General features: G+C 44.4%; 1 protein-coding gene across 3 annotated transcripts in view; it reads right to left on the bottom strand.

The window, feature by feature from the left end:
- Positions 1–18781, bottom strand: part of MACF1 (microtubule actin crosslinking factor 1) — a 1225213-nt gene that overhangs the window by 449721 nt on the left and 756711 nt on the right. For all 3 annotated transcript variants that reach the window (XM_069223412.1, XM_069223414.1, XM_069223413.1), the window contains 2 exons: positions 18532–18616; positions 3504–3745 (listed from right to left, as the gene is read on the bottom strand). In XM_069223412.1, coding sequence (XP_069079513.1) covers positions 3504–3745; positions 18532–18616 — 327 coding nt within the window. The remainder of the gene's footprint in view (positions 1–3503; positions 3746–18531; positions 18617–18781) is intronic.

Raw genomic sequence — 18781 nt, 5'->3', positions numbered from 1 at the left:
ATAAAAATTGCATGTATACTTTTCAAGTTATTGACAAATAGCTGTTTTAAAAGTGGACACAGTGCAATTTTCACAGTTCCTGGGGGAGGTAAGTTTTTGTTAGTTTTACCAGGTAAGTAAGACACTTACAGGGTTCAGTTCTTGGTCCAAAGTAGCCCACCGTTGGGGGTTCAGAGCAACCCCAAAGTCACCACACCAGCAGCTCAGGGCCGGTCGGGTGCAGAGTTCAAAGTGGTGCCCAAAACACATAGGCTAGAATGGAGAGAAGGGGGTGCCCCGGTTCCGGTCTGCTTGCAGGTAAGTACCCGCGTCTTCGGAGGGCAGACCAGGGGGGTTTTGTAGGGCACCGGGGGGGACACAAGTCCACACAGAAATTTCACCCTCAGCGGCGCGGGGGCGGCCGGGTGCAGTGTAGAAACAAGCGTCGGGTTCGCAATGTTAGTCTATGAGAGATCTCGGGATCTCTTCAGCGCTGCAGGCAGGCAAGGGGGGGATTCCTCGGGGAAACCTCCACTTGGGCAAGGGAGAGGGACTCCTGGGGGTCACTTCTCCAGTGAAAGTCCGGTCCTTCAGGTCCTGGGGGCTGCGGGTGCAGGGTCTCTCCCAGGCGTCGGGACTTTAGGTTCAGAGAGTTGCGGTCAGGGGAAGCCTCGGGATTCCCTCTGCAGGCGGCGCTGTGGGGGCTCAGGGGGGACAGGTTTTGGTACTCACAGTCTTAGAGTAGTCTTGGGGTCCCTCCTGAGGTGTTGGATCGCCACCAGCCGAGTCGGGGTCGCCGGGTGCAGTGTTGCAAGTCTCACGCTTCTTGCGGGGAGCTTGCAGGGTTCTTTAAAGCTGCTGGAAACAAAGTTGCAGCTTTTCTTGGAGCAGGTCCGCTGTCCTCGGGAGTTTCTTGTCTTTTCGAAGCAGGGGCAGTCCTCAGAGGATGTCGAGGTCGCTGGTCCCTTTGGAAGGCGTCGCTGGAGCAGGATCTTTGGAAGGCAGGAGACAGGCCGGTGAGTTTCTGGAGCCAAGGCAGTTGTCGTCTTCTGGTCTTCCTCTGCAGGGGTTTTCAGCTAGGCAGTCCTTCTTCTTGTAGTTGCAGGAATCTAATTTTCTAGGGTTCAGGGTAGCCCTTAAATACTAAATTTAAGGGCGTGTTTAGGTCTGGGGGGTTAGTAGCCAATGGCTACTAGCCCTGAGGGTGGGTACACCCTCTTTGTGCCTCCTCCCAAGGGGAGGGGGTCACAATCCTAACCTATTGGGGGAATCCTCCATCTGCAAGATGGAGGATTTCTAAAAAGTCAGAGTCACCTCAGCTCAGGACACCTTAGGGGCTGTCCTGACTGGCCAGTGACTCCTCCTTGTTTTTCTCATTATCTTCTCCGGCCTTGCCGCCAAAAGTGGGGCCTGGCCGGAGGGGGCGGGCAACTCCACTAGCTGGAGTGTCCTGCTGGGTTGGCACAAAGGAGGTGAGCCTTTGAGGCTCACCGCCAGGTGTGACAATTCCTGCCTGGGGGAGGTGTTAGCATCTCCACCCAGTGCAGGCTTTGTTACTGGCCTCAGAGTGACAAAGGCACTCTCCCCATGGGGCCAGCAACATGTCTCGGTTTGTGGCAGGCTGCTAAAACTAGTCAGCCTACACAGATAGTCGGTTAAGTTTCAGGGGGCACCTCTAAGGTGCCCTCTGGGGTGTATTTTACAATAAAATGTACACTGGCATCAGTGTGCATTTATTGTGCTGAGAAGTTTGTTACCAAACTTCCCAGTTTTCAGTGTAGCCATTATGGTGCTGGGGAGTTCGTGTTTGACAGACTCCCAGACCATATACTCTTATGGCTACCCTGCACTTACAATGTCTAAGGTTTTGTTTAGACACTGTAGGGGTACAGTGCTCATGCACTGGTACCCTCACCTATGGTATAGTGCACCCTGCCTTAGGGCTGTAAGGCCTGCTAGAGGGGTGTCTTACCTATACTGCATAGGCAGTGAGAGGCTGGCATGGCACCCTGAGGGGAGTGCCATGTCGACTTACCCATTTTGTTCTCACTAGCACACACAGGCTTGTAAGCAGTGTGTCTGTGTTGAGTGAGGGGTCTCTAGGGTGGCATAAGACATGCTGCAGCCCTTAGAGACCTTCCTTGGCATCAGGGCCCTTGGTACTAGAAGTACCAGTTACAAGGGACTTATCTGAATGCCAGGGTGTGCCAATTGTGGATACAATGGTACATTTTAGGTGAAGGAACACTGGTGCTGGGGCCTGGTTAGCAGGGTCCCAGCACTCTTCTCAGTCAAGTCAGCATCAGTATCAGGCAAAAAGTGGGGGGTAACTGCAACAGGGAGCCATTTCTTTACACCTACTTTATGGGTTGAGCCATGGCCTGTCGGCAGTGGTGTCCCCTGGGCTTTGTCTGTTTTTCTGTGTGATGCTTGTTTCGACGTCTTACTCACGGTTTCTTCGACGTCGAATTCTTCGGAATCGGATTAGTGGATGGAGAATGTTTCTTCTTCTCCCTCTTCCTCGAACCGTTGTTGTCCTGTCGGCGTGGACGCCATCTGCAACCTTCTGGCTCTTCGGTCTCGGAGCGTTTTTCTCGACCGAAACGCTCGACAGGCCTCACACGTTTCTTCTTTGTGCTCGGGTGACAGGCACAAGTTACAGACCAAATGTTGGTCTGTATAGGGATATTTACTGTGGCATTTAGGACAGAATCGGAACGGGGTCCGTTCCATCAGTCTCGATGTTGCACGCGGTCGGGCCGACCAGGCCCCGACGGGGGATCGAAATTACCCCGAAGGGCTACCGGAGCTCTTCAAGATTCGGTGTCGATTCCAATCTAACCCGATACCGAACTAAACAATACCGACGAATTTTCCGTTGATTCTGACTAACTTTCCGACCCGAAACACGGAGCGAAAAGGAACACGTCCGAACCCGATGGCGGAAAAAAAACAATCTAACGTGGAGTCGACGCCCATGCGCAATGGAACCAAAGTAGGAGGAGTCCCTCGGTCTCGTGACTCGAAAAGACTTCTTCGAAGAAAAACAACTTGTAACACTCCGACCCAACACCAGACGGCGGACTATGCACAGCATGTGTATCTGCAGCTACACATGCCACCGAACATAAGGCTTATATATACTGAGAGTATGTAAGGACGCAGAGTTAAGTCCATTTGGTATTTGGCACTGTTATGCATAACCCTCAGCACCCTTATATACTCTGCAGTGACTAAATACTTACCTCGGCATCCTTACATTCTCTGCAGTAATCACTGCAGAGCACCGTGGGGTATGCAATGTAGTGTATTTGGCAGCTCTATTTCTTAGCACAAAACGCTTCCTCACATCCTTTTTTAATGCAAGGGTGTATTTTCCGCAAAGAAAATAGCACTAAATGCCCACTCCTCCCTGTTGCAGAATTCAGCAGAATTTGAATGCAATTCACTGTAATCAAATTCTGCCCATACCTAATTAAGATATGGATCATACATATTTCGTATGATGTTCTCTGGTTTCTTACCTTCTGTCTCTGTTGGAATTGGGGTATCTGCTCACTTGCAGGTAATTGCCCTATGGCAGACGCCAGCTCGTCCTCAACCTTCCGTAGCCAGGTGCTCAGCTCCTCGTGTGTCGAATGGAACTTGGTGGCAAGCTGCCGCGCCTGCTCGAGGGTCCGCAGGGTTTTAGCACTGGCTGCTGTAATCTCAGAATACCGGGTCTTGATGCCATCTAGTTTTTCCTGGATGAGAAGCACCTCTTCTCCTGGGGATGGGGATAAGCAACAACATGCTTGCTGTTAGTGCTGCGAACAGATTTTCCTCCATCCTAGTCTGTCCTAAATACTCCTCAAATAAACCTAAAAAGGTCAAAGAATCCACTGTCTCTTCCCTTGTAGATGTCTCAATCTAACCTCCAGAGTAGTCTTACTACCTAAACTGTTAGTCCAATAGACCCCTCCTGCTGAACCCCAAAGGCAAATATTTACAATCCTAGATCTACATCATGGAAAATTCCTTGATTTCATAAAACTAGACTATTTCCAGCTGCCTGTGGAATGTCAGATCTTACTTAAAAAAAAACTTTCAATTTTTTTAAATAGTTTTCAGAAGAAAACGATGTTGGTTAGACAAAACTATTTTTTGTTTGTAAGTGTCTATTAGAATCACTTTAAAATGCATTTGTCTACAACATCCCTACAATCATCCTGAAACAACAAATACTGCAAGAAATTGTGATCCTAACCACAACATTTCAAATGTGTGAGGTCATAGATCCGATAAGCAACACAATTCAATGTGCACAGCAAGGTCAGTGAGGCAGTTAATTTTTAAAAGCCATAAGAAAAAAAAATGTATTGGTCCCCCATATCCATGTTATGCTCCTGTTTTAATATGGAGGAGGGTGGGTTGCTATTTATTTCAAAGTAAATAACCATTAGAGCAAGCAAGGATTACAGAAAGTAAGTTTTCCTTCTGAATCCTTTAATATTCTTTGACATTCAAAGATAGAATAAGACAGAATGCCCAGCACCACAATTTTAAAATGAGGAAACTAGGAGAGTAATTGACATGAAAAAGGAGCGCACTCAAGTGACCGCTGGAAAATCAGTCAAAGCAATAGGGTATACTAAAGGTATGAACTAATCTCCTTGTAGCCTCATTAAAAATTTAAGACACTGGAACATTTCTCATAAAGGCACTAGTGTGGGCCGTCACCCTTTTGGAGTGGGCTGTGGACCAAAACAGAAGAGGTTTGCTGGTCTTCAATTGGCAACAAATACTGGAAGAAACTACCGTCAATGTTATATATTGATTTAAGAACAATGACACAGTAAGAATTTCAAGAACTGTTTGGACTTGTGTCTCTTTAGTCTGAACAGGGGAAATGTAAGGCAGCAGTGAAATAGTTTCAATTATATGAAAATCTCATAATACATTGTTAAAGAATGGTCAGTCCTCAAGAGCACTTTATTGTGTTGAAAATTTACATTAAGCTGCTGTGTACATAGAGACTGTAATTCACTGGCCCTCCTGCTGCAGTAGAGGCAGCTAGGAACACAACCCTCTAAAACAAGTGCTGAGATCTGACCTATCATTGTTTTCAACGTGTAGCCCCAAAAGTAAGAACAGTACAATATTCAATTCCCCAGAAGATGAAATTCCAGTGACGGAGAAAACATGTTCATAAGTCAATACAGAAATTCTCTGATCACAGAAATAGTAAAAAAAAAATATATATATATATATATATATATATATATATATATATATTCGAGGACATTTTTTACAGGCTTTAACAGCAGTCACATCTACCCTAACAAATGAAAAAGAGGAGTGAATCTGACTACAAAAAAAGCGGTAGAGTAGAACCAGTTCTCCTTGGCTTTTCTTGCACCGGCTTGTGTTGAAACAAACACTTTCTGTGTTGTTTATTATAGGCATGTAAAAAAAAAAACACATGTGCTGCAAATATACAATGCTAATCCAATCTCCCTGATGTAAGTGGTAGTGCTTTTTTCTAACTTTGTCAATTACTTTCTTTTGTATTGAGAACCATCAGAGCTGGCACTGATTTTAAAAGCTCAAAGTGTATCTGTGTTGTTTAAGGGTGAAAATTGATTCCTCTAGTCAAATTATGCAATACTGGCAGTGGTGTCAGTTCAAGCTTCTAGTTTATCTTTTTCACCTCAGCCGTGTATGGAGGCTGCTTTCCAGATTTTGAGGGGCAAAGTTCTGTTCAACCCTCAAAACCTGGGACCTTTGTTTTAGTGATGTTTGTAAAATGCATGGAAGGCCGTTACGTATGTGCAGAGGAGGGATAGTTTATGATTGGCTGCTAATGTTTATCATGTCCTGCTGATTTGCTAGGGAGGGTAGATAGGTTAATTGGATGTAGACACTGATCTCCTGCCAGAGATAAGCCTATACCTCCAACTTTCCTGTTTGTGATCACCATTCCCTTGTCAAATGGCCTTCTTGTCAAGAGCTATTAAAAAGCTCATTAGACCAGCTTAAAGTGGTTCCAGGATGGATTGCCCCCACTAGATAATCGTGCTGTAGGGATGAAGCTCCAGAACTGGACAGTAGCTTAAAGTTTAGACAATACTTTGTTTAACAGATTCTGCTTATCGTCCTATGGTCCAGTACAGGAGAGAGGACCGTAGTACAGCCACTGGTGTGACTACCAAAAAAGTGAGGGGGATGCGGGAAATGAGAGTGCTACTCTTCCTCCAGTTTGCACCCAACTGTGGACCAATGGACAGAAGGAAGAACTTACCTGGCTGTATGAGGGGCTTGAGTATGCCTGCCAAGAGTGACCTGATCCATTTGACAATAGCCAAGGCCCAGCACACTCAAAGGTTCAGCATGGAGGACTACTTGATATACTGAGATGACCCAGGAGCCAAGCAGTTTCCCCAACTAGATCCCCCATGGCGTTTGCAGTTGAGAAGAGTAGGAGTGCATGACATTAACCCTCCTTGTATCTGTGGCATGCCTGCATTTAAAATTCCGGCCACCACTGCAGGATCTCAGAAAAACTGACTTGAACCCTTAGCATGAAGCTCTGTCTCAGCAGCTGCAGGTAGCCTGATTTCACTACCACTGGAATCACCTTTCTGACTATAGCAGTTTTGTGCATATCGTAGTCTGAAGAACCTTCTAAGATGCATTGTTCAGGCCAATAAGCAACAGACCTCCGAACTTTTCAGTGTCTGCTGCAGGGAATCCCACTACTGGAAATAGCAACCAAGATTGGAAGGTTTTGAGATACAGACTCAGCACCCTCTAAATGAACTAAAGGGACAGAAAAGGTGAACTAACACCCAAGCCAGTAGTTGATCCAGCCCTCCACTGCCCATTGACTACTGGACTTTTGAACTCCAGTGACAATGACTTTGTCACCACTACCATAGACAAATGACAGCATGCCATGTCACCACAGGACACCACCAGGAAGAGCCCTGGAAATACTGAAACGTTATTGTGCATGGTAGGCCATTTATTCTTTAAGTAGTAGATCCTGTGGACATTTTATATTCATGGCAGGTATAAAGGGTGCATCCTTGAGCACATTCCTGTAGCTCCAACAACTGCAAACCATAACCAAAGATTTAGATAGACTGAAGCTTCTGATCCTTTTGACTCTAAGAACGTTCTGAAAAGAGCTGAGTTGACACAAGCTGTCACGCACAGGGTAACAATGGCAATAAGGTTCGGCGCTACAGAACAACTTACAGAATAGAGTTTAGAAGCTAGAAATGCTTTTGTGGTTGGAACACAAGCCCAGAAGGTGCTAAGCACTTCTGGTTTCTTTGAGATCTGTAAAAGTCTAAGGCGCATATTACTTACCCTGTCACCATCTGTTCGTAGCTACGTCATGACCAAAGCCTCCTTCAAACAAAAACTTGCAAACATCGACACCCAACACTATATGACAGGAGTATTTAGAGCACATGCATCTACAGCACGTTTCAAACAATGTTTACTTACCAGCAATAAAGTTATTTTCTTTAATAAACTAAGCAACTGCCTGGAGACAGATGTTGTTAAATGCAGTTAAAATACAATGTTGTTCTAAGTTTCTAACCTTTCTGCCAACTCTTGAATAAGCCTTGACTGTAAGAACCTGCTACTTTGAGAGGAGAGTCACATACTAAAGAGAGTACCTGCTCATTCACTTTGTGTGCAACAGTTCTGCGACATCATCACATCAGCAGTAAGAGACAATAACTCTACTACTAGTTACAGGCAGGTAACAACTAACAAGTTACTTACATTTGGTAATACTCTTTTTGGTGGATACTAAATTTAACCACAGATTCAATACCTTGTGAATTTTCCCCATTCACCAGACTGTATACGGAAAACTCAAAAGCAGTGCTCCTATGCTCCGGTATGCTCCACAAATGAAGGAGTCGCATATTAGCGGCAGCCATGAGAGCTGACATAAGTTTCTTTCAGAAACTCTTCCTTGGCCTCAGACACTGAGTCCAACATCAAACAGGGCAGGCCTGTGTGCAGATTCCTAGGTTGGGATTTGTTTTGATAGAAGAGGTCATACTACAGAACGAGGAGGTGGGAGGGTGGTGAGGAATCTGCAGTTAAGAGTATCTAAAAGAAATAGCATTAAAGGAGAAAAGTAACTTGTGTTTATGAAGAATACTTTTAACTGCAGAGTACTCACCTTGTGAACAGACACCAAAGCAGTACCTCCCAAAGTGGCGGGGCTGTGGAATGACTCAAACTAAAAAAAATCATGCAGAGTTGAGCAAGCAAGATGTCCAACTCAACTGACGTAGCTGTCAAGGCATTAGTGCTTTGTGAACGTGTGCACTGATGCATACCAAGCAACTGGACAAATATCCAGGACAGGCACTCGAGTAGCAGCAGGAGTATGCTTTGGTGGAGTGGGCCCTTAGGCCTTCTGGAGGCTGCTTTTTAGTTAATCTGAATTAGATCTCAATGCAGAGGACTACTGATCAAGAGTTGGCCCACATTTGCACCAAGAAAATCCAACAAAGAGCTGATCGTCTACCTGATTTTCTCCAGTACACTCAATGTAAATATTGAGTACCTTTTTTGGGTCCAAACGATGGAGTCTCTGTTCCTCTTGAAACTGAGGCAGAGCAAAGAAGGTCGGGTCCACTAAAGCTTGCCAAACATAAAAAGCGTCACCATATTTGCTAGAAATGCAGCAGAGTCCCTAACACCAATTAAAAAAAGGTTGTATAAGGGCTAGAATGAAAAGGTCTGCTGTTAACTCACTTGTTGTGCAGATGTTATTACAACCAGGAAGACTGTTTTAAGGGTATTTGCAATGGCCAACTGTGAATTAGTTAAAAAAGGGTACACATGAGAAAGGTGAGAACCAGATTTAAGTCCCAGGGTGGCATCACTAAGAGTTTAGGTGGAAAGGTGCTCTAACGCTTTAAGAAAACACACTGCAACCAGTGATTTAAATAAGCATGGTTGGCCAGGCAAACATAAAAGATCGAAAGGCCTGACACGTAACCCTGAACTGTGTCCAGAGAAAACAATGCAAACAACAACACATTTGAAAGTTTTGCCTGTAGATTAGATAAACTACCTTGTGAGGAAGGTCGAAGGGAATCAACTGTCGCCGCTCAATCTCCACGCATGTAGATGGATGCTGCACAGGCTGGAGTGCAAGACCCTACCCTGGTGTTGCAACAAGCAATCCCCTCATAGTGTGAGCCTGATCGGACAATGGACGTTTAAATTCAGAAGCCACACTCTAATGGCCCAATCCGGGTCCACTAAAATGACTTGTGCCTGGTCGTCTCAGATCTTCTTTAGAAATCTGGGCATAAGGGGAAGCAGCGGGACTGCATATAGAAGTCCAGTGTTCCACTCTACCTGACTGCATCTATTAGAGAGCACATTGCACAAAAGTGCTGACATTGCATGTTCTTGCCAAGAAGAGTTCAAACTAGGGTTCTCCGCATTGTTCGAAGACACCCTGGGTCATCTCTCGGTGAAACTACCATTCATGATTTGCTAGGCGCTGCAGACTGAGTTTGCCCACCCTGGTGATTAAAGACCCCACTAGGTGGTGTACCATTAAAGAGATCCCCTGATTATTTAGCCAGCTGCAGAGACAGAGAGCCTCTTGGCACAGGACCCAGGAACACACCCCACCTGTTGCAGTACCAAGTGGGGGTGGTGGTGTCCATGAGAACCTGCTCTAACTGACACTCGATGGAGGGAAAGAAGAGCTTCAATGCCAAGAGAAGTGTACGCAATGCCAGCAAATTGGTGTGGGAGAGGGTCTCCACCGGAGGCCAGAGTCTTCATCTCCCCAACACAGAAGTGGAGCATACTTCACCACCATCAACTGAGGGTGGGGCATGGAGAGGGGTCTGTCGCTGGTCCAACTGCAACTGAGCAGCCACCACTCAGACCTAAGACAGAGGCTCAAGCATCAGGGTCATACCCTGAATGTCCTGGACTCACTGGTTCAGAGGAAAGGCTTGAAAGCGCGCAGTATCTAGGACAGTTTCAATTAAATGAAGGCTCTACGAAGAAGTGCAATGTGACTTCGGCAGGTTCACTGAGACCCCCAAAGATAGAAGGAAGTTCGCAGTTGACAGGAAGTGGTCCACAACTAATTGTGGTGAGCCCTCCTTCAACAGCCAGTCATCAAGTTAGGGAGAACCCAGAGAAGCCAATGGGCCCCATCCAAGCATGGCACCAAAGCACCACACTGGTTCCCATTGCACTTCCTAGTTAGTACGTGGTTCCAGGACCTGAGTGGATGACAAATTTGGCCACATTCTGATCATCCTTGCAGAAGCCTGTAAGTCTTTCACCAACCACGTTCCATGATAAATAGAGGCTTAACAAACTGCTCGAGTTGACCAACCTCAAAGCAAGTATGTCTGAGTCGAACATACACTTTCCCAAAGAGCCACTTCTTGAAAGGAGCGAAGGTTAACTCCACTGGTGGACACCTAAACCACCAGACTTTCAGGTGTTGGGTGCTGTGTGAAGAAATCTGGGCCTTCTGGAGCAGGTCTATGGCACCAGGCAACCGATCAGTTGACAAGGCGACCAGGGCATGGTTTACTACAAGTGCCCAGCAGCAACAACAGTGATTCGTTGCTGCCTCAGGAACGACTTTGAGAGCAGGAGTTTGCCTTCACCCAGGAGCTGAACAACAGTGTCTAGTGAATGTGTGGACTCACAAATTGGTAGCTGCCATCCTGATGTCATTTATACACACACTGGCTGCGAATGCTTGTGTGGCTCTGTTTTTCCTAGTGAAATTTTTCTTGGTTTTGTATCCTAGGTCAACCCTACCTCTTTGAAGCATTTGGACTATCCATCTTGCAGTGCTGCCTGTTGTGATTGATGCTCTTTTGTTCGCAGATCCCAAAATGTTTCACTTTTCTACGCGGTTTCGTTTTTTGTAAGGAATACATGACTGCCTTCCTGTCGTCTAGTGTAGGTAGGGCTCTTTCAGTTTGAGTTTTTAGTTACTGAATAAAAGCTGCTAGTTGTACTACCTAATGTAAAATGACCTTTGGTGGGAAATGGGGTAGTCCTTGTCAGCCTGCTGAGAGAGGGTTTGTTGCCGTCTCTGATAAGACTGCATTTGGTTGGTGACGCAACCTTGGCTCCTCCATTGGATTTCTGCTTGCACAAGGATCTCTCACAATTGGAGTTTGAAGGGAACCCATGGACTTTGCAATCTTCATGACCATTTTTTATTTTTTAAAGCACCCTGTCAACCAGAGTTCAAAAGAGATAATTTAAGTCGAATGAGAGGTTAAGGAGAAGCTGCTGGACTTTGGATCTCTATGGCATCAAGCGTTGGTCCTCCAAAGGTGGCTGGTAAAGTAGTTTGACAGAGAATGGTTGTGGCGCAGACTGTTTTTCACAAGTGTAGTGTCAAAATCCAACTGATTGGGCCTGAAAAAACAAGTGCGGAACACAACACAATCCGAGGTCTTTCTGTGTATATCGAAACATGAGTCGGTGCCTATGCGCATTGTCCACTAAGGGAGGAGTCGCAGCACATCTCATTATTCTAAATACTTCCACGGCCAACACTAGATGGCTGGAGTATGCAAGATCATGGGCACCCATAGTCACACATACTACAAACAGAAGCTTTTCCTGTGGTGCCCCCGGTGTATGTACTATAGCTGCTACACACACTTTCATGGACTTGCATATTAATTTTTCATCTACTTAGTGCATTAGGTATCTAACAATGGACGCTTCTCTTCTCCAGCTGTTTATCCCGTTCTTTCTCTTGCACCAATACATGAATATCTTCTATTTAGTTGTATAGCTTCTGCACATTGTTAACTTTCTAGCCTCTCAAAAGATTGGCATGCATATTTGAAGAAGTCCAAGGTGCCCAAATTCTGTGTGTCCAGGACACATGTTGCTAGGTTGAGGGTAGCGGGCTCGGGGGGGGGAACACATCAGCCCCCTGTGTACCGTTCAGAGATTCTGCTGCACAGGTATCTTAATCACTCTGCCCTGTGCCAACTCCATTAGGCCAGGGAGCCATGTTTGTCTTGACTACTGTGGGGCGATTAGTATCGTTGTCATGGTCACCTATCTGTGCTCATCACCAGGGGAATTAGTTTATTAAGTGGAAAGGAGTATGCAGATGTCTCCGACCAGTTTATTGGCAGGGCTTTTCCTATGATAGTTGGTATGGTTACCTGGTCACAAAGTTTTGGCATTTGGGGTTTTTGTGTAAGGTGAGTAAGTCGATGTGTGGCATGCCCCACTCATGAACCACCTCCTGTTTGAGCTATTATTTTTGTGAGACACCATCTTGTCTGCTTGGTCTGTTACTTTCCATGTTTTGTGTGCCCGATAGGTGTACTCCTTCTCTGTACTAACCACCTCCATATTTCTTGTCCTAGGTTGGTCAACAGCAATGATTGAGCCCACCCCCCCCCGCCACTTTGATTAGAAAATTGTTGTTGTGTCGTTTGTTCATTATTGTATTTTCCTTCTCACAAAATATCTGTGAAAGGCTTTAAAAGTGCTGGAAAAAGAGTCAATTCCAAGACAATCATGCTTTGCCTCCTCCCGAGAGTTCCACTGGCATCTAACATGAAGCTTCTTCATGTTTGCTCTCCATCCTGTGAAGGATACATCTACTGTCAAGGTCACGGAGAGGGACAGTTGTTTCAAGGTTCAGCCTGTTGTGCTGCTCTCCTCCTCTCATCACTGGACTGATCTTTGTATTTTCTCATAAAAATCCCTTCATGCTTTCAGGTCTCTGTAACAATTGCATCTATAATAATTCCTGGAAGGATCTCAGGTGCAGTCTGGCGTATGGGAATGCATGATGCAGTCATGCCCTGCATTTTCATCTCAGGTAGAAGTGAGCTTGCTTTGTCAATGCTAAGCTTCTCTTTTGTATGGGAAAGGCCCTCCTTTTTACTGTGTTACATGTCACTCACATGAAAATGTTCTCTCTTTGGGAGCTGGAGATTATTTCTCTGTATTAAAAGAGAAGCAAGCAGTCTGCAAAAGGTTTGTATAGTCACTTGCATGCTCTCTTTGCATTTCTTTAATGAGCTGGCCTTTATCAACCAATCGTCTAGGTAGGGGTACACATGCATCCCCTACAGTCTCAGATGTACCAACACCACTAAAAGACGGTTTCTGAAAACTCTTGGCACAGATTATTTCCTCAAATTCCAATACTATGAACTGATAATGTAAGTTGGTGACCACACATCTTAGATAATTCTTGCACTTGTCATTCATTAGGAAAAATAGAAAAGTTGTTATTGAGGGGTTGAAGTTTCCTGGAGGACTGGTTGGAAACCCCCTTTGGCCCACTAGGCTTCAAGCCCCTTTTGAGAGAGTCTCTAAATTGTGGCCCTCCTTTGCCCTGGCCTTTTCATTATTTATTTTATTTTATTTTTTGCAGTAAGGATTCGTCCATAGGAGTTCCAAATAAGCTCTCTCCTGTGAAGAGCATACTGATTACTGAAACTAACTTTCTGAAGCCAAAGAGCCTCAGTCATGCGTGTCTTGAGTGTTGTTCTGGTGCACATTTCTCTAATGGCAGTGTTGGTCACATTGAGGGATAGCTTTATGCATGTATTAGGTACTATATTTCCCTCTTGAACAATGGTCTTTGCATTTTTTTTTTTTTTTAGCTCCAGGGAGTGTTGCATCAGTTTTGTCCACCTCTACCCATTGTTGGTGCTCATATCTGTTGAGGAGGGTGCTGGAATTTGCTATGTGCTATTGGGTGGCTGCAGATCTCTCCATTTTCCTCTGCACCATCTTGATTCTTTTACTTTCCCTCTAAGGTCGGGCCCTGTGGATCACGGTGTATCGGCTCTTTTCTGAGACCTCTACCCTGGGTGGTGTGGCTCTGGATAACGCTGGCTCTCTGACGATTTATTTTGCTTGATCTATTATGTTTAGAAGCAGATAAAGGTTTTGTTACTGCACCAAGACCAGCGTTTCCAGACAGAATAATGAGCTCACTCTCCTCTTCCGTTGACAGCACAGCATAGGAATCTGCTGCTCTTTTAATAAAGGTATTGTAAAGCAAAATGTCAACTGATATTGAGGGTCTGGATGGATACAACTCTACGTTCTCCTCTGCGGAGTCTGTCTCCAGGTTTTCCCAGCCCACTTCTGCCACAATTGCAGACTCTCCAATCTGCTCACACCGTTCCTCCTTTTCATTGAAGAGGTCCTGCACCACTTCTGCTTATACTGTAAGGGTTCCCTTCAGGAATTCCTCACAGGCCTTGCAACCCTCTGACATGGGAGTCCTTGGGTAGGCAGAGGTTACACTCCCTGGGCATGGCCTTCTGGCAACGTCTAAGGTGACAATTTGGACAAAATCTAAAAAGGACATTTTTCAACTCTCTGGATAGCTTCCACCATCCAAGGGTGCATACTTTTACCAATTCGGTCAAGATCACAATGAAGGCACTTGTGCTTCATTTTTTTTTCTCAGCGTTCTTCGCGTGCTTTCCTGTGTTCCTCAATGGTCTTTATTGACTTTAGAGTAGAAACTTCTTCTTTTCAATGTATCGCCAGTACTCTTCAGTTTATAGTCAATGTTCTTTCTTGAGAGGTGCAACGTGCTTCCAAATACAATAGTGGAAAAAAAAAATCTGAGGATGGCTATCAGAGACTTTGTGGGTAGACATCTGATGTCCCTGGTGTAGGGTAAGAGGGTGGAAATGGTCATCAAATGGGTCATGATGCCTGAATAGGGGAAAAAAGAGGAAAAGAGATGATTCCAGACCCAACCACTAGATGGTGAAATAATGCACAGCATGTGAATCCAGAAACGTTTCACACAGCAAGATTTATCCATGCCCTGGCACCAGAAGGAATGGCCTCAATAACATCTGGAGTAGGGTAAACAGATGTCTCGGATTTGCCGGGACAGCCCCTGTTTTTCATCAGCTGTCCTGGCACATTTAGGCAAATTTGGCTCATGTCCTGGTTTTTGGAGAGAGCTGACTGAAACTAGAGGGAGGCATGTTTTTATGTGTTACAAAGCAGGACTAGTTAGCAGCTGTTACAAGAAAGCAACTTAATTAAAATGTATATTACTGGGTTTAAAAAACTGCATTTTATTTATTTTCTTAGTGGTTCTTCTGTTGATGAGTGATTCTAGGTTGATGAGAGCTGTCATTCTATGCTTCTTAGTTGATGTAAAATTGTAGTCCTCCTTTTTTGTGTGAAATGTCCTGGTTTTTGGTATTCAAAATCTGATCACCCTAATTTGGACTAACCTTGGACAGAGAATTCCAATGTGTTTCAGACCCATTTAGTAGAATATTTACTAATGATGTGTGTTTTGTTAAAGTCTGCATTGTTGGAAATGGATGGCAATTAACAAAGAAAGAGCCAGTCTTTGTTCAGTCACATGCGGCTTCACTCAGAATTTCTATTGGTATACTCTGCACCTATTTGAGCAGGATAGTGCTGATCAATGGGCAGTTTCTCTTGGTGCTACAATGGATGTTGGTACTGCTGTTGTTTTTGTCTTGTGTGCATTAACCCACTGCTGCTTTTAAATCTTGCTCATCAACTAGGTTCAAACCCTGGGAACTCTGTTCATTAGGCTGAAGGCTTGACGATTTTGGCATCCGCTTTAATTTTTTTTTAAACATTCCTTTGTTCGCATGCCCTGGAGAGAAGCAATGGAGATCTGATAAATAGATGGTAGTGTTTATTTTGCTGCACACACAGCATTAAAGAATAACGAAATAATCATGGCTATCTACTTAGGACCACTCCATGGAAGTAGTAGTAATCAGGTAACCATACCAGATCTGACAACTCTATTAGAGATCAAACCATCTTTGTATTCCAATAAGCACAGTCTGAGCTGTCAATTTTCATCTCGTAGTGTTCACTCCGCGACTTGCTCTCCTTCTCTGGGAATGCTGTAGTTGTGACAGAGGAGATGGGGATTGATGAAACTATAAGAGTATTGGGCAGTGGACTGTCACCTAGTAAAAGATAATTTTGGTCCAGTGTGACAAACCTGTTGTCTTGCTCACAATTACATTTTATTAACGATGGATTTAGAATAAGGGCAAGAGTAAACAGAGGTTTTGACTGTAATAGACTTATTTTGGTTGACATCTGCATTCACTGAATAGAAGCATTGATATTTAACTTTAGAGCTGCCCTATTTGCAGTCCTGTGGAATGCTATGTTGTCATCTGCTAGAGAAACCCCAACAGACTGACCCCACAAACTAAGAGAAACAGGTTTCACAGTCAACAATTATGGATCCAGTCTGAATCATGTAACACCTTACCCTCAATCTTTGACCTGACTTTTGATTAGTGTTGTAATTAGCAGGAAGACCTACACCTAGATCTAGCCTTGAGGCGATTTTGCATCTGGGTGAGCCTGAGAATGAATCACTGCAGTAGAAGTAGAACTAGAGGCCATATATGCCAGGATTGTACTTGCGACTGTAGTCGTTTCAAAAATGAGAAAATGTTTTACTCTTCTGGGAAGATAGTGGTATGATGTCCTCTGACAAGAGGTTCAGATGTTCTAGTCTGGAGGATTTGTAAACCGTATGGCTACCCGAAGGCCTCCCAGCACTGATGCAGCACCACCAAGCAGAACAGCAGACAAACTGTTGAATAGCCAGGTCTTTAACCCGTGCGAAAAGAGAGCTCACTTGAAAGTTGCTGTGTTTCAGGAAAACAGAGGATTCCCTACGAGCCTTCTTTACCATAGGAATTTGGAGAAGTTAAGCGAAGGAAGATCTAGCAGTCTGTTTGGAATATAAGGAGAAGCAAAATAACTCAATAGGAGAGGAACTCTCCTGTGAAAACCTTATTGCAAGATAAAAAGGGATTTGAATTGAATACGTTGTTAAACTTGCAGCCAATATAACGCCTCAAGGGCCCCATCACTGGAAAATGTCCTTTCCCCCTGACACCAAACCTCCCCCGGTAAGACTCTTGAATTCGAGTGCCTGAACTGGATTTGGGGAATAACATCAAGGTCACCGTTTCTCAAAAGGTACTTGCAAGGCACTGAAATAGCTCCATCTTTTCCCTTAAAGGCCCAGCCGTGACTTGAGCATACACAGCTGCCTGACGTTGTAGAGCCTATATGGCCTTTCATGAAATTTCAGTCGGTACGAATTCAGAAGGTGAACCATATGATCTTCCCATGATTTTTACCAAACATAGAAGAGACAAATCAAAAGGATCTGCTGCAAAGGTTTGAAAAAAAAAAAAAAGAGGAAAATATGGTCTCCTCGAAGAAATAGACAAAAATAAACTCAAATAAGGATTTCAGTGCTGACTGATTGAAGATAGAAATTATAAGTGGAGTGGAGCTTCCAGTGGAAAATAAGCCTAAAATAAGTAACTGGGTTAAGGAATTCTTACTCTGCGAGCAAATTAAACAAATAAAGTTACTTGCCTCAATTATTCTGCAGCTTGAAGCTATTTGTGACTCACATGCTGTGTATTAACCTCACTATTTGGCTTGGGAAAGCATCTTAGTTACTGGAGCTTTAAGAATCCTTAGAGTGGTGAAGTTAGATGCAGAAAGGAGAGCTTATGGCAACAAACAACATCGCCTGCTCCCCCTATGCCCCCACCTGCCAATGTTTAAAGTGTTATTTTTCAGATAAATTTAGATTATAATTATTAGATTTGATTCTAACATGGATTGTTTCCCACACCCACATGTCACTGACAATCCAACTCAAGCCACCAATGAACAGACGGAATTTTGAAGACCAGGATGTCAAGGTAGCCAACCTTAAACAGCGCTGTAAAGCCATTTTAATGGTAATACAGTGCTATACAAATATTTTAAATATAACAATTTAAACAAGCGATAAATGCTGCCTTGTAAAGGCATATTTTCTTCAGAACAAATGTTCATCTACCTAAAATGTGTTCTGGTATGTAGCACAGATGTGTAGAATATCAAAGGAAATTGCATCACAGAGCACAATGTATTCTCCATCAACCTTTGTCCGGCAGAGATCCCAAACTAATCCTCTGGACATTAGTGATTGCAATGAGGAGCTTAGTCAGAATGCTACCTCCCCACAGGTCTGTCATTTAAGAGCATGGACAGTGCACTCACCAAGCTGTTAATGCTTCAGAGTATCACACATCAATGCAATATCAGACCAGGGCACAGTCAAACACAGAACCCACTGAGTATAAACAGAACACCAACTGTGTATCAACAAACTGGGCCTCCCTCAGAGAAGATTACTGTCAAGGTTGGAACCAGTAGTACTTGCAATACTTGCATACAGATGTGGACCCTTGAATGACTTCATGTAAGGTGACAAAAGGGAGAATTAGGGAAGGGAATGGCACTTTCACATTGCGGTTCTATCCGTTACATCCACTCTCTCAGTGGAGATTAATGTTGAGGCATGAAACTGATGGAGCAGGGTGGAGTACCTTGATCTATGTATTTCATGAAGGGGCAAAGAACAAAAGGCCCAGGTGAGGAAAGAGACAGTAATGTGCCACAGTCATCCAGAGGGACACAGCAGAAGCCACTCACCTGTGGTCTGTTTCAGTAGAGACTGACCATTCTTAATAGCCTGATCTACATTCTTCTTCCGGTAAAGAATCTCTTCATTCAAAGCCTGTAAAAAACACACAGAAATGTCACAGGAAGATAAAGAGGGGAACACAAAGTTAGAGACTGGGAGCAGTTTCAATTAAGGTGAGAGAGCATGAATCAACCTAGTCAGCAAAGGGGGACACAAAGGAACACACAGGAAAAATAAAGAGAAGCCACCAGAATCAGA

Source organism: Pleurodeles waltl, chromosome 3_1 (assembly GCF_031143425.1).
Source record: "Pleurodeles waltl isolate 20211129_DDA chromosome 3_1, aPleWal1.hap1.20221129, whole genome shotgun sequence".
Taxonomy (NCBI): Eukaryota; Metazoa; Chordata; class Amphibia; order Caudata; family Salamandridae; genus Pleurodeles; species Pleurodeles waltl.
The sequence above is the reverse complement of the archived record's forward strand: the minus strand, read 5'-3'. Positions and strand labels throughout refer to the sequence as shown.